Source organism: Harmonia axyridis, chromosome 6 (assembly GCF_914767665.1).
Source record: "Harmonia axyridis chromosome 6, icHarAxyr1.1, whole genome shotgun sequence".
Taxonomy (NCBI): Eukaryota; Metazoa; Arthropoda; class Insecta; order Coleoptera; family Coccinellidae; genus Harmonia; species Harmonia axyridis.
In genome coordinates this window covers 37,314,320-37,328,920 of record NC_059506.1, presented here as the reverse complement: position 1 = coordinate 37,328,920, position 14,601 = coordinate 37,314,320, and the positions used below count along the sequence as shown (strand labels likewise).

General features: G+C 32.8%; 9 protein-coding genes across 9 annotated transcripts; 3 read left to right on the top strand and 6 right to left on the bottom strand.

The window, feature by feature from the left end:
- The first annotated feature begins 173 nt into the window (after positions 1–173).
- Positions 174–3,418, top strand: LOC123681794 (acetyl-coenzyme A transporter 1). Its single transcript, XM_045620086.1, has 7 exons — positions 174–609; positions 664–1,081; positions 1,138–1,352; positions 1,435–1,576; positions 2,572–2,738; positions 2,817–3,041; positions 3,099–3,418. Exons 1-7 carry the CDS (start codon positions 403–405, stop codon positions 3,267–3,269), a joined length of 1,545 nt encoding a protein of 514 aa, XP_045476042.1. The 5' UTR covers positions 174–402; the 3' UTR covers positions 3,270–3,418.
- On the bottom strand, positions 1,610–2,470 carry LOC123681801. The gene is made up of 3 exons (XM_045620097.1): positions 2,303–2,470; positions 2,060–2,245; positions 1,610–2,003 (listed from the first exon to the last, which is right to left on the bottom strand). Exons 1-3 carry the CDS (start codon positions 2,440–2,442, stop codon positions 1,730–1,732), a joined length of 600 nt encoding a protein of 199 aa, XP_045476053.1. The 5' UTR covers positions 2,443–2,470; the 3' UTR covers positions 1,610–1,729.
- A 148-nt stretch (positions 3,419–3,566) lies between the features above and the next one.
- LOC123681792 (potassium/sodium hyperpolarization-activated cyclic nucleotide-gated channel 3-like) lies at positions 3,567–7,639 on the bottom strand. Its single transcript, XM_045620084.1, has 7 exons — positions 7,213–7,639; positions 6,925–7,155; positions 6,698–6,866; positions 6,131–6,419; positions 4,416–4,621; positions 3,964–4,173; positions 3,567–3,906 (listed from the first exon to the last, which is right to left on the bottom strand). The coding sequence occupies exons 1-7, from the start codon at positions 7,488–7,490 to the stop codon at positions 3,682–3,684; spliced, it is 1,608 nt and encodes a 535-aa protein (XP_045476040.1). The 5' UTR covers positions 7,491–7,639; the 3' UTR covers positions 3,567–3,681.
- On the bottom strand, positions 4,803–5,988 carry LOC123681799 (ribonuclease T2-like). The gene has a single exon (XM_045620096.1). It carries the CDS (start codon positions 5,744–5,746, stop codon positions 4,973–4,975), a length of 774 nt encoding a protein of 257 aa, XP_045476052.1. The 5' UTR covers positions 5,747–5,988; the 3' UTR covers positions 4,803–4,972.
- Positions 7,640–7,802: 163 nt separating the features above from the next.
- On the top strand, positions 7,803–8,414 carry LOC123681803. The gene is made up of 2 exons (XM_045620099.1): positions 7,803–7,990; positions 8,050–8,414. The coding sequence occupies exons 1-2, from the start codon at positions 7,912–7,914 to the stop codon at positions 8,253–8,255; spliced, it is 285 nt and encodes a 94-aa protein (XP_045476055.1). The 5' UTR covers positions 7,803–7,911; the 3' UTR covers positions 8,256–8,414.
- Positions 8,415–8,637: 223 nt separating this feature from the next.
- LOC123681804 (cytochrome c oxidase copper chaperone) lies at positions 8,638–9,135 on the bottom strand. The gene is made up of 2 exons (XM_045620101.1): positions 8,892–9,135; positions 8,638–8,821 (listed from the first exon to the last, which is right to left on the bottom strand). Exons 1-2 carry the CDS (start codon positions 9,029–9,031, stop codon positions 8,737–8,739), a joined length of 225 nt encoding a protein of 74 aa, XP_045476057.1. The 5' UTR covers positions 9,032–9,135; the 3' UTR covers positions 8,638–8,736.
- Positions 9,136–9,707: 572 nt separating this feature from the next.
- Positions 9,708–10,882, bottom strand: LOC123681802 (protein lin-52 homolog). Its single transcript, XM_045620098.1, has 4 exons — positions 10,767–10,882; positions 10,468–10,557; positions 10,317–10,418; positions 9,708–10,258 (listed from the first exon to the last, which is right to left on the bottom strand). The coding sequence occupies exons 1-4, from the start codon at positions 10,798–10,800 to the stop codon at positions 10,113–10,115; spliced, it is 372 nt and encodes a 123-aa protein (XP_045476054.1). The 5' UTR covers positions 10,801–10,882; the 3' UTR covers positions 9,708–10,112.
- A 598-nt stretch (positions 10,883–11,480) lies between these two features.
- Positions 11,481–13,440, bottom strand: LOC123681790 (signal recognition particle subunit SRP68). The gene is made up of 3 exons (XM_045620082.1): positions 13,260–13,440; positions 12,856–13,205; positions 11,481–12,802 (listed from the first exon to the last, which is right to left on the bottom strand). Exons 1-3 carry the CDS (start codon positions 13,345–13,347, stop codon positions 11,552–11,554), a joined length of 1,689 nt encoding a protein of 562 aa, XP_045476038.1. The 5' UTR covers positions 13,348–13,440; the 3' UTR covers positions 11,481–11,551.
- Positions 13,441–13,672: 232 nt separating this feature from the next.
- Positions 13,673–14,497, top strand: LOC123681789 (peptidyl-tRNA hydrolase ICT1, mitochondrial). The gene is made up of 4 exons (XM_045620081.1): positions 13,673–13,877; positions 13,933–14,118; positions 14,167–14,336; positions 14,393–14,497. Exons 1-4 carry the CDS (start codon positions 13,731–13,733, stop codon positions 14,481–14,483), a joined length of 594 nt encoding a protein of 197 aa, XP_045476037.1. The 5' UTR covers positions 13,673–13,730; the 3' UTR covers positions 14,484–14,497.
- The last annotated feature ends 104 nt before the right edge of the window (positions 14,498–14,601 follow it).

Genomic DNA, 14,601 nt, shown 5'->3' with positions numbered 1-14,601 from the left:
AAATCAATCCATACAAAATTTTGAGAATTTCTTATCAGAAAAATTCCGCGATCTTAAAATAGCTTAATCGTTTTCAAATAATCAACCTTGAATTCAAATAAATATTTAAATTTTTGGAACTACAGTACATATGAACTACTATGACCATAGAAATCTACAGTTACTTTGTTCCTTTATTTTCAAGTTGACAGGGAAGTGTTTACAAATAACCTCAATAATAAGGTTTACTGGAATCCTTTTAAAACTGAATATTCCTATATATTTCAGTAGAATTAAACCTTCCCAACATTCAAAGAATTGATATCTCCTGGAAATATTATGTAAAATTCAGCTTGGTGGAAAGTTACACATTCCAACTGTTTGGAATAAACTACTGACGTGTCCTTAAACGACTACGCCGACATGGAAAGGAAAACTAATAAAAAATCCTCTGAAATCAAGGATAATAAAAAGTTTGCGGCATTATCAACAGTTCACTTCAATATGAAGGGAGATGAGAAAAATATTGCCTTATTGTTTTTCCTCTACACCCTCCAAGGAATTCCTTTGGGTTTAAGTGCTGCTTTGCCTATGATTTTGCAAAATCGTGGAATAAGTTATAAACAACAAGTAGGTTTATATATGCTTCATAATTTTTGAAACATTCTAATGCGATATTTCCAGGCAGAATTTAGTTTTGTAACATGGCCGTTCAGTATAAAATTATTATGGGCGCCCCTTGTGGATTGCATCTTTTCCAAAAAGATTGGAAGAAGAAAAACGTGGCTAATACCAACACAGTATTTATTAGGAACATTTATGATATTCTTAAGTCATCATGTAGATAATTGGATAGGAGAAACTCCGAACATTGAGTTACTAACATTAACATTTTTCATTCTCAATTTTCTTGCCGCAACTCAAGATATTGCAGTGGATGGCTGGGCTTTGACAATGCTCAAAAAAGATAATCGTGGGCATTCTTCAGCGTGCAATAGTGTAGGCCAAACGGCAGGATTTTTCTTGAGCTATGTTTTATTTATGGCATTAGAATCAAGTAGTTTTTGTAATATGTACCTGAGATGGGAACCTAAGGATGAGGGTATGTTTTATTGTTAACGAACATATAAGGCAACATAATTATAAATCCTCTTTTAGGTATTATATCCTTAGCCGGATTCCTATCTTTTTGGGGTTGGCTATTTTTGATAACAACTACTCTTGTCGCAATTTTAAAAAAAGAAGAGGAACCTAAAGATGGTGACCGAGAAATCATACACAATACAGATATCAACACTGCCTACAAGTCTCTAAAGGAAATATTAGGCCTTAAATCGGTGCAAATATTAAGTATTATATTATTGACTAGTAAAGTGAGTATTTTCATTGGTTTGTCCACCTATACTCTCGAATTATGTGTACTTATAAGTTTCTGAATTGTTAAGTTCTTTTTAGATTGGCTTTTCTGCTACTGACAGTGTTATGTCCTTGAAATTAGTTGAAGCTGGTATACCTAAAGAAAGGCTTGGTCTACTTGCAGTACCCTTGATTCCTGTACAAATTGCACTGCCCTTGGTGATAGCAAAATATACCTCAGGTAGATACTCATATTAAAAAATTTAGAGAAGTAGGTAACAGTTTCAATTGAACTTTTATTTGATGATGATAATAATAGAAATAAAACATCAAATATAGTGTGTTTTTCGTACAAATAAAGGTGAAATATTATAAAATTTCCTTGCATTTATATTCAAGGTCCATATTTTTCAGATATCCACGTTTTTGAACTCTTATTCTTTTTCAGTCTTAGATCTTTTAATTCCTTTTTTTCTCTTTTATAAACATAACAAACTTTCCATTCGTTATATATGTTTTGATAGCCACATGATTTCAATGTTTTTTTCGTGTTATTGCTGTGAATTTTTAATTTCGAGTTCAACATGGAAGAATTCAATGAACTAATTGCATAAAAACGGTTAAATACTTTGTAAACTATATGAGGGGGAAATGATTCCCCCGCCAATCTGCAAAAAAAGATATATGAGTCATTAAAACTACGTTTCACTGCGTTAAGACTTACCTAAAAACAAGTTCATAATTATTTTTTTCAAAAAGTGTATAACACATGTAGTCCAATCTCTTGAGAATCCATATAGGATTTTTACGAACAAATTCAAACAGTGTTGATTTTATTTTATTGTATATCCTCTTGTCTCTTGCGGAACACAAGAATTTTTTTATTTTTAAAGCAGCTAAACGATCCTCTCTAAAAAAATGCAAGTCAAAAGTAATTCGTTTAAATTCTCTAAATAGAATTAAATACTCTAGAAAAATCCTTGGAATATATTTTTCTTTTTTAAGATTTGTTTTTGAATTACATTCTCTTGGACTGGCTAAAAAATAAGAATGATCTTGGTGCAAAATTTTAAAAATATTTTCGTATTTCTTTATTATTTCTGACATATCGCTTTTTATATGTTTGACATGAAAATTAATCAAAAAATCTCATGATTTATTAGTATTCTATGGTCCGAACTGGAAAGGGACAAAAATGATTGCATTTCTCTATAAAAATTCACTAATTTGTTCCAGGTCCTCGACCACTCGATATATATGTGAAAGCGATGCCTTATAGATTGATGTTTGGATTTGTAGCAGCATTTTTAGTTTGGATAACACCAACTTTTGTACCGGACGCTTCTCAGGGATTGCCAATTCTTTATGTGGCTTTTGTGTTGATTTGTTACGTGATACATCAGGTGAGATATTTTTAGGTGTACCTAACCTAACCATAAATCATTTAACCTAGCTTCAGTGAAATATTGTATTGTTTTTAGGTATGCGTATATTGCATGTTCGTTTCGGTGATGGCATTCTTTGCAAAGGTCAGCGATTCTTCTGTTGGCGGTACTTATATGACACTGCTGAACACTTTGGCCAATTTAGGGGGCAATTGGCCCTCTCTGTTGGCTTTATATTTCGTGGACCCCTTAACATGGAAACAATGTGTGGGAGGAACAGACCAAATGGATAATACTTGCAGGGACCCAACCGAAAAAGAGGTTTGTGAAGTTCAACTGATATTTGATGTCATAGAACTAACTTTGAGGTTATTTCAGCTGTGTTTGACTGGAGGCGGGGCTTGTCAAACAGTTCTGGATGGATTCTATGTAGAAATATTTGTTTGCGCTATCATTGGATTTCTATGGTTGACTTGGGGTAAGAAGAAGATCAGCTATATTCAGAATTTGGACGATTATGCTTGGAGGTTGTCGAAAAGAAGGAGGTAGTAGATTTAATACTTCGTTATACACAATTACCCATTGCAAATGAGTTCAATTTGAAGAGTGATAATTGTGATAAGCACCGTTGAATATTGAAAATTATATTTTGTTATTTTTGCATTTACAGTGAGTGATAAAAATTGTGGAATCTGAAATTCAAAGTAGTTTCTTTTCATTTCAATGCAATATTAATTTATATATTTTTTTGTACTAAGGAATTCTGTATTCACGTAACTTCGGAAAACATTGAAAATTTCACAAGGAATCTCTTATAGAGTGACAATAAAATAGAACTAGACTAAATTATACAAAAATTCGATATTTTATTGGTTTAATAAACATAACAAAAATATTCTCCTTATTAAGTATGAGCTTATAACGCTCTGGTTGCTCTTCTGAAATTTGAACATTGGAAAAATTATGACTTCGCAGACCCAATATTCTTGGTTTCTCGATAGCGTTCTTGAGCTGCTTTCAATATCTTTTCTTTCACGTTAGGATATGGCTCTATAGCTTCGTTGAAATCCTTCTTTGTCAATCGATACAACTCGCAAAAGTCAATAGCTACTACACTTGCTACTCTGAACTCGCTCAACAACATGGCTATTTCTCCAAAGTGACTACCATCGGACAAATGACAAATCTGAAATTATTAAATCAGTATGGAGTACCAGATATTCGACACTTTTACGTTTCATACCTCTTTACCAGATTCAGTGAAAACTGCCAGCACTCCTACGTATATAAAAAACATTTCACTTCCAACTTCTCCTGCTTGAACCACCACATCATTAGGCAGATATATCTCGGGTTTTATCATGGTGACCAACTTCATGAGAACGGCTGGTGGTAGTTCTTTGAATGTTTCTACTTTCGTTACAAGATTTTGACAAGTATGCCATAGTATTTGCTTGAAATAATTTAATGGAAAATCAATCATTCACATTCAACAATATAATTTAAATATAACAACTCTTAACTTGGGAAAAGTTTAAATGAACTACTTTAGGTCAAATGAATCAAATGTGACCAACCTTTAAAATTTCATTGTGCAGGACAATACCTATAGTCCCGTAATTCTTTAGCCCTTTTATAAATTCATAATAAAATTTGCGTTTAAAATAGAGTTAGACCTAAGTGTGTTGAACTCACTTTCTTCAGTGTCAAACAGAGGTTTTCCATCAGGGTTTTTTCGTTGAAAATGCAATATTGGAATCGAAAATTTATATAACTGTATATCCTTTTACTCATTTTCTTTGGGAGGTCTTTGAAACGAATATAAGCCTTGATTTGATGTATTAAGGTCTGGTATCTTAGGGTAACCATTGTGTAACTCGCAAGTATTTGGCATATTTTGGCTGTATGGAATAATTATTAGTATATAATACATAATGAATAGGTGGGAGTTTTTTAATGTGTCCAAAGCTTTTTGGTATGTAAAGGTGAAAAAGGAATGAACATTAAACTGGATATGGAATAAGTTTGGACATGAATCGGTTAGCTGGATAGCTTTTTCGAATATACCGATTGTTCAACTGGTACTATTTCAGGTACTTTTTATTTTGAAGAGTAACAAAACGTTGTAGATAACAGAATATCTGAGATTGGGGAGTTTACGGTAAGTGTTAGAGATCCCCGCAGAGCTGTCAAAGACAGAATTCTGTAATTTCCATTGACTTGGTTGGCTTGGGTGGTCTGTCAAAAACTATCTACGGTACTTCCTTCAAGAAATGGACGTCAACTTCCAGGTTTTCATTGCAAATCCTCCTGCAATCTATGAGTTTGAGGGCTTTGTTGAAGCATAGTCTTATCTCGTTGAGTAGTTGTTTACCATTCGATTTGCTGAGGCTAAGGGTTATCCAGGGGGTAGCTTTGAATTTGGCGATAAGGGCATCATAAATATCTCCTAACTTGTAAGATCCACCAGGTGTTATCCTCCTATCTCTCAAGGCTTGGGAAATGTCGTACTGATTTTGAAGCCGTAAAGTTTCTTGGAAATAGTTGAGCACCCCCTTCAAAGGCTTCAGGGTTTGAGCGCAAGTACCATGTTTCTTCCATTCGTGCTCCCAAAAGGTGCTCCTGCCTTTAACAGCGTGGATGTCGGTCCATCTTTCGTTCATATCGGTGATGATTGGATTTAGAGTGTTGGGAGAGTATTGCAGGTCTGTTTTACAAAATTTAGGACCTAATGTGCCAGATTTCGAAGGCCACAGACCGTGTACGGTGAAGGCGTTCTTGTTTTTTGGCAAATTACACATATTCTTTGGATCTCTCGCCCTCCAGTTGATGCATTCTGTAACAGGCCAGAGTTGTGCTAGAATGAGGCGGTCAAAATCGTTACTAGAACCGCTCGATTTTGAATCGTCATCTGGGTCCTTGCCATTATCACAAGGAAGCTTGGCCGAATGACATAATGTCAACACTAGAAGTACCGCTAACACTCGGTAACATACGATGTCCACCATTGTGTCACCGTCACTCATAAGACGTTGGAATGTTTATAGATAAAAACGGAAATTGCTAGTTATATTTATGGTAAACGCATAATTGTGGTCGTCAATTTTATCAACGTTGGACTTTCTAATCGTTCTGTTTTGAAGTAACAGGTTATCAATGTGGCAGATAAAACTAATTCTTTTTTGTAAGCCTGGGAAATCCTCCAAATTTAATTTAATGAGTTGGTTAATGCGTAAGATTAAGCAGTAATTAAACAATTCTAAGCCAAGCTACATATATTGTGCTACACAACAAAAGTGTGTAAATATATCATATGATTAAAAGTTTAATTTCTGTGTACTTGTTGAGACAATAATAAAATCAATCAACGCACACATTCAAAACTTCAATTTGTATAAAATTTTTCTTACCCAACAACCATATTTCGAAAATTTTGGCACACTGCAGTGAAAAACAGCAAACATACAAATCCGGGGATCTGATATATTTATACAAGCCTTTGTAGATATCCACCAAGAATAGTCGTCGCAGGATATTATCAGCTGCTAGGAAAAATTTGTGTTCCAGGGGAATCACAGTTATTTGCCTTTCATAATAGTAATCGAAGGAGTAGTCAATAAAAATCAGCCACAATATAATAACTATTGAGAATAACGCGTACTTCACGCTTCTGTAAAGGAAATCCGGCAATTCCAATCTCTGCAAGCAGAATTTTCAGCATTAGTTGATCGATTTTTGTTGAAATTAATTAGTAGTCCTAATCGCACAGTAGATCGAAAGAATCAGAAGATCCTTAGAATAAATAATATTCTATGTTCAAAAGGTAGATCAATGTTCAGGTAGATCAACTAATTGAACTGAGTAGTTCAATAGAAGCTGTTAATTTATATAGTTGGTAGTTCCCTTGGAAAACTGTGGATTTCTCATACCCAATAACATTAGAATGGAGACTTTTTTCTTGTAAGAACTTCACCTACCAACTGCATGTTATCTAGATGTTCGCTAATCGTTACTAGACGAATCAATTTCAATGACCACTGATATCTGGTGAACCAAAGAGGTTTACAAAATCCTGTGTAACCAAAAAGCAGATTGTAGTTGAAGGTAGATACCAAATCGAAAAAGAAGTGTGTGCATAAGTATCTCCTGAAAAAGTAATAACTCTGTTTCAATAGTTTGACCCTTATTAATTCACAATACTCACAGTATTACTTGACGGGGTTTTAAAATTATTTTGTCAGTGCTTTTTTTATAATATCCAATGAAGAAGCACATAAAAATATTCACCCAGCAAAATAAGTCCAATATCAAAATGAAAATGAATATTCCATTACTTGCATTCAAACGTTTGATATTAACATCACCCAAAGAATATATCGGGAAAAATATCAAAATGATGAAGTGTACAATGCTCATCATAGTTTGCCAAATAAAACTATAAAATGGCAACTTGAAGATCGAAAAGGAGAACGGATAGCATAACAAAACTCACTGAAAATCGCTGAATGGGTGTATCATGAAATAATAATGCTCCAAGTGCCTGGTCTGTTCTATTTTGATTCTATTCAAAGATTTCGCATATGAATGGGTCCTTGGATCTCTAGGGCTGATTATAAGTGATTTTCTGAATGCTCTTCTCAAAGGAATACAACAGCCGGATTTTATGTACTTAGCTATAGGCTCAGCTTCACAGACTAGCGCACATTTATGCCCTTTTACCTTCTTGACCCTATAATAAACAGCGTCTTTCAGAGCTGGTCTTGTTGCCATTTCGAATTATAGTGTCATTCAGAATGATTAAAAAGTTGTTATGGCCAATCTTAACAAAATCTAATCAGTGGATACACCGAGTTTAAAATTCGGATGAATTTTACAAGCCAATTCATACTTAGGTAAGTTATTATATATTTTTGAAAAAAAAAGCTTTGTGGCATGAGGTAATCTCATATTCAACTTTTAAAGATTGTAATATTCCTCATATCAAATAATGTTCTCTAGTATTTGACATAGAGATTCAACATAGACCTACAAACAAACATAGACCTAATATCAATTTGATATTAGGTCTATGCAACCAAATTAAGTCTATGGTTTCGAGTCATAACCTTTCTTTTCTTGATACAACAATAAAAAAATTGAAAACATTAGGGTATATTGTTGATGGAATTTATATTCCCAAACGAAAATAAACATGGAAATATCTAATGAGGAACAAGAATGTAGAGCTTTCTTGAGAAGTAGATTCATACATTTTATTTCTGCATTATGCGGTAAGTTGACTAAAATAATGAATATTATAGGAATAAGCAATTAAAATGTTTTTTTTTAGCCAGTAAACCAAAATGTAACATTAGAATGTATGATAACACGAATATAACCTGCGTTATCAAGGCTATTGATATGGATACTGAATATATTATAGTAGATGAACTGGTAACACCATTTCCCAGAACTGCTAAAAGTGCTACTCTCAGAGTAACAGATATTATTTCTATTGAGTTGGACAAAAATATGGATTTGTTTAAAATTCATTGAGGAAAATTGATAACAATGGTTTGTATCAACATATTAGTGGCCAATTATTATGACTTAATGAGAAAGTAAGACTATGTGAGCTGATTAAGAGTTATATTCGATTGTACAAGGTACAATCATTTCCCTGACATATTTTCATAATAAAATATTTTTGCTGAAGTATTAATATTACTTTTAATACCCACACCAACAAAAAATCAGTTCTTATAATAGTTTTACTGGCGAAGATAATCATTTAGTAAAGGAAATTCAACAGGTACTCACAAAGAAGAAGATAATTGAAATCTAAAATCCAATTAAGAAAAGTATCCATTCTTTAAGCAACAGAGAACAATTGATGAATAAAAGTTTCTATTGAAGAAACAATTCATATATTCAAGAATTGAATGTAGTCTAAGTTTATTATCAATAATAAATTAACAAATCATTCCAATTAATGAGAAAACATTATATACAAATCTACAATCAAGAGAACACCAGTTCATATATTGAAACCTGCCTTGCGCATGCACTCTTTGTGAGCTTCGATTAAATGTCTACAATTCTCCTCTCCATTTTCAATGATACTGAAAAGAAAATATGAAATAAATTATGTGCTTAGCTTGATCATAATAGGGTGAATGTTCAATTACTTACCAAGCATCTCTTACTCTTTTAGTTTCGGGGCAAGCACAGCAAGGTTTGAGTTTTTTTGGTTGTTCGTCATTTAGTTGAGTTTGATTTGTTATTTCCTTTACTGGAGCCGCAGCTTCTACTTTTTGATTGGCGTTTCCCATTTTCAAATGCGTTTAATTTAATTATATTTTGACAAGGAAATCGGAAATCCAAAAATTGCACAAGATATCAAGGGTTAACCTTGAAACTAATTCTGACGTTTATGTCATAGAAAAATATTTAAAAGCTAGGATTGACCGCTACTTATTACACAGAATACTCCTAAAAAGTTTATCCATAATAAATAAAACATAAATGAGTAATAAAAACTGCTAATCATAGTTCATAGTTTGGATTTATTCAAGGAGTATGAAAAAACTGTGTCATCTAGGAAGAATAGTTCAAACCCATAGACCTAGGTCTATGTTCAAACCCGAATAGGACGAGGAGGTACACATCACAGGATTCTATCAGAGTTAGGCCGCGGGAATAATTAGTTTATTAAAACGCAGATAGATAGCTCCTACTGACTAAAATTTTTCATTTTGATATAAAATTTCGAAGCAAATTTCAAACTATTTGTTTTGGGATCTTCTAGCAAAGAACTGATTGCAAATAGGGATTGAGCACACAAAATTCTACATATCGGAGGAATTTGTGACACTTCACTAAGGATAAAAATGAGTTTTAATGCATTAGACAAAAATCATAACAATAAAAAAAAACCTTAAGACTATTTATTATGTCTATGAATAAAAATAAAGAATTGATAATTAAACTTGAGAATAATTTTACAACTTGTTTGAATAAATTTTATTATATGAGTATCACTACAATCAGAATAGAATAGAAAGTCCAAATCTAATTATTAAATAACATAAATATAAACCTCTCAAAGGACTCAATTTATAAGAATTTAAGCCTATGTTAATATCACCATTCATTTGAGTTTGAACGAGAACAACAGTTTCATAAATTATTTGAAGTGGATAGTTGAAAAGAGCTTTGGTAAGAAAAATGGAAGAACAATGATAACAAAAGTTGATTTGAAAAATCCTAAACTTACAAACATTCACAAGAGTCATAGTATTGTCCATTTCTGAATCCACTCGTGAACAATTTTTACGATTTCAAATATGAAACTGAGTATCTCATAATTGTATTCATTCCAGTCATCTGTAGAATCATTTCTTAATTTCTGATTCAACTTTTTGACCGTTTCTTATTGAACAAATTTAGATATTTTCCTCTAGTAACTTCATTCTTCTCTTCTACACCCAGCTGATAAGCAATATCATGCAATTGCTTCACCTTTGTTATTAGTTCTGCAGTTGGCAAAGACGCCAATTCTGAAATGAAAAACCACTTTTTTAAATCTGCATGCAGCACAGAAATGATCAAACTCACGGTGCATATAATTTTGATCCTCTTGATTCATTTCCTTCGAATATGGAAGTTTTGTTGTCCTGACTGGAGTAAGACCGTTCACATACTCGGACATTCCTGGAACTAGACAAATTTCGAGTTGGATTTTAGTATTTAGATCATTAAAACTCACTTTTTTCAGGCCATAATTCAGGTGAAGCACGATCTAAAATTTCCATGCTATACAAACTAGCTTCTAGTTCCTTCAGAACATGAGCTTGCTCTGAAATAGAATCGAAAAATCAATTATAAATTGACAGCCAAGTCGAATGAAGAATTTTGGGTTGATAATATTTATACATTATTCTTAATAACAAGTGATACATCTTTGAAGCTGCTTCATTGAATGGAAAATGGTCCAAAAAGTTCTAGGATTCTTTAAATTTACTAATTTTGGATTAATTTAATAGAATATTAGAATAAAACCATTACCTTGTTCAACGCTCCCGGGTTTCTCAGACGCCATCTTACGTTATTGCCAACCCAAACTTGAATTCCCTAGGATGGCGGTAATTCAAACTGATTTTCTCAAAACGGGTTATGTTTTCAATAGAAATGTTATTCTTATGAATATTGTACTTATCCATCTTTGAAATTTCACGATTAGATATCAACATGCTCAATGAAGAATTTTAATGAGTCGAACAAGCTGAATAAGAATATGGCTCTATCTTCAAATAATATAATCTACGTCGTTTAAAAGCATTTGAAAAATTAGATGCATGGTTACACTTATTACAAAAATATTTCATATGCTTATTTAATTCATTTAAAGTTGCGATATATAGACTGTTGAATAAATAATCGCTAAGTTTTCAGTAGGGTAAACAAAGAAAAATGAAATATCTAATATTGTATTAATTTCTGTCAAATGCTATTCAAATTGATTTTAAATGAGTTTTTTTTATTGAAAATTTTGAAATTTCTTTCAACTTCGCCATTGCCTTAAAACTTTTTGCCAATTGGCAACCCTGAAAGCAGAGGAGCCAAATTACTGTTTACAAAAAACCAATTTGAATTTTTTTGGAAGTTACCTATATATTTAATAAATACATTTGAATTGAACACGTATTTATTTTTTCAAACTATAAAAATAAGAATGCATCTTGGTAAGGAAAGTGTTTGGGATAAATAAAAAAAGTGAACAAGTTTTTTTTAGCAAATTTCTCTTAGCATCAACATAATGATCGAAGAAATGTTTCAATCTGTTGTAACAATTATTTTTTGCCCCAACCCCAAAGACCCTTGACAAAACCAGAAATTCCTGCAGCTTGTTTGGATTTCTGCGTTCCCTCAAGTTTTTCAGATAGATCAGGAAATTCTACAAAATTAAGAGCCAAATCGTAGAATAACGGTTTCACTGGTATCGGTTCCATATTAGTTGGTAAACTAACTAAATTAGGGTTCTTAGTCAGCAATTGGGGTTCTTCTCTGAAATCATCTAATCTCTCGATTAAAGGCTTCTTACTCTTGTAAACTTTCTGTGGAACTATCGTAACATTTTCATCTTCTTTCTCCAAAACAAAGTTGGCTTGTGCCTTTGCTTTTTCGATTTCTACATTCTCTTTCACATGATTCAGAAGTTTTTCCAACTCTGGAAAACATGTAGCAGGCAATTTCGACTTTGAAGCCTTCTCTGTAAGATCGTATAGGGCCGCAGCTTCTCTCCACTTTTTTTGAGCGATTTGCGTCTTTGCAAGATAAAATAACCTCAAAATTTTATAAGCACTAATCTGCTCGTTGTAGTATTTCTGAGCCTTCCCGTCATTTTTAATGTCATCATTCTGAGCAAGTTCGTTAGTTTGCTGGATTATAATGTCCAGTAGACGAACACAGTCTTGGGCCCTTCTAGTCTGCTGAACTAACAACAAGTTTCTTTGAGAAGTTCTTTCAACCCTAATAGAAAGCAAGTAAGAAAGTAGAACCTGATTTCTTTTTTCATTACGGGCACCTTCTCTAGCTAATGAAATTATGTCACGAAGGTCAATAAAAAGATCTTCAAGAATCTTTATTTTAGCCTGTGCATCTTCAGCTTTCTTGAGAGATTCGTCTAACCCCTCTATCCCAATCAAGAAGAGACGAACTCTTTCGATTATAACTGGAACTTTCACTCCAAACCATTGAATTTCATGAAGAACCTCAGTGGTTTTCTCTTTAGTCTGAGCAACTAGAGTCTCGAAATTTTCTAAAACTCCCTGACTTTTGAGTTCAAGCAGGTCAACAGCCTTTTCATCTCCAATATTATAGGCACAATATCTTAGACTGGGAGCTATTTCTTCAACCCTTTGTTTATAGGGCAACTGATCATCTTCAGGAAGAGTTGAAGCCAGTTTTTCATATATAACTTGAGCCTTCTTCAGATTTTCAGTAGCTTTCATCCATAAATGCAACTCAAATTCTAAAGTACCTTGAATCCAAGCCGCATAAGCCTGAGATTCTAGTTTGGTTCTAGCATCACACCTCTCCAACTGTAAAAAATCATTTTTATTATATCATATTTTAATGAAAGACCTTACAAAACCTTGCAAAGCTCCTCCAGTTGAAGGGCATAAACACAAGCTTTTCTTAGCTTTTGTACTAAATGAAACTTTTTTCTTTGCTCTGTATTTGACTCTTGTCTCAATTGCATAGCATAAGCCCAACACCTTTCAGTTAACACCAGATAGATGTGCAGATATCTTTCATCAGCTTTAGGATGGATTATATGCGTTTCAGAAACATCCCTTTTCTTAAAATGTCTGCGGTCTCCTTGAGGTATCTTGAGAACTTTACGTAGTCTACGAATTCTTCTCGAACAGTAACCTCTATACCTCTGATAATCCCCATGTCTCAATCCGTGTTGTTGTTGAGAGTCTTTGATCAATTTCAAAACTAAAAGGATATCCAGATGTTAAAAAGGAATTAATTTGAGAAATTAGAACTCACTTTCAAGCGTGAATGGCTTAAGAGGTTCTTGGACATTTTTTCCTTTATCTTCCGTTGAAATCGTTTGTTTAATTTCTTCCACGGTCATCTTACAGAGTAAATAATCTTTAATATTTACTCGTAACTTATGGCAACATCAATTTCCTTCATGAAACGATTTTGACAGATGATGAGAATAGAAAATTATGTCCACGTTATAGAGTTTTCCCTACACGTCATATATTGCATTCTGTGTGAATTTTCCTTCTGATTTTCTTTTTACTGTAGCAATTGAGCAGCTGGAATTAAATTATTGTAAGGGAGCGATGAAGATGTCTCATAATCTGAAATTTTTCAGAAATTCTATTTCATAATTTTTAAATTGAGGTCACAGAACTGAACCTTCACCAATTTTCATTCTATGCTCTGGAAAACTGTCATTGACATATGTAATTTATTGGTTAAATACTACAAATAAATCTATTAAGAAAAATGAATCTAATTAAAAGATCACTACAACTTATTCCCTCTGTTCAGAACCTTTTACAGAATCCCATTAGATTAAACTCATTTTCCAGTGCGATTTCTTTGAAAACCTTGTACCCCACTAGCAGTCTTCGTTTGACTCATGTATCGAAGGTAAATTAAAAAAGTTCTTAGAAAAAACTAACTATTTAACGACTAATTATTTTAGGCCCCTGAAATTGAAAAGGAGTTCAATGGCTTTATCCCATTAGAAGAATTGGAAATATCATACAGCAGAAGTTCTGGACCTGGAGGTCAAAATGTAAATAAAGTCAACACAAAAACAGAAGTCCGTTTCAAATTGGATTCTGTCACTTGGTTGAGTAATGATATTAAAACAAAATTACTGGAAAAGGTAGTAGATAATACAACTTTGGACGAGATTAAAAATTATGATTTTTAGTGTAAAAATCAAATAACCAAAGAGGGTTATTTGATATTTCGATCAGACTTGACAAGATATCAGCAAATGAACTTGGCCGATTGCTTGGAGAAAATAAGGACCTTGATAAGAAACTCTACAAAAGTAGAAGCTGCTCCGTCTTTAGAAACGATTGATAGAATTCGGATAAGGTAAATATTATTTGTATTGATCATTTTTTCAAATACTAAATGTTCTTTTATTACAGACACGAGAAGAGTAATAGAGAAAGATTGGCAATTAAAAGAATGCGTTCTCAAATTAAAAATGATAGAAGTCAGAATATTATTGTTGAATAAAACTTAGAACAGTTGAATGAGTTTTATTTTTAACCTTATTCTTTACAATGTTCTAAAATTGAAGTATTCTCTGTAACAAAATTTATGTGGAAATAAATAAATAACTTTGCGGCAAAGA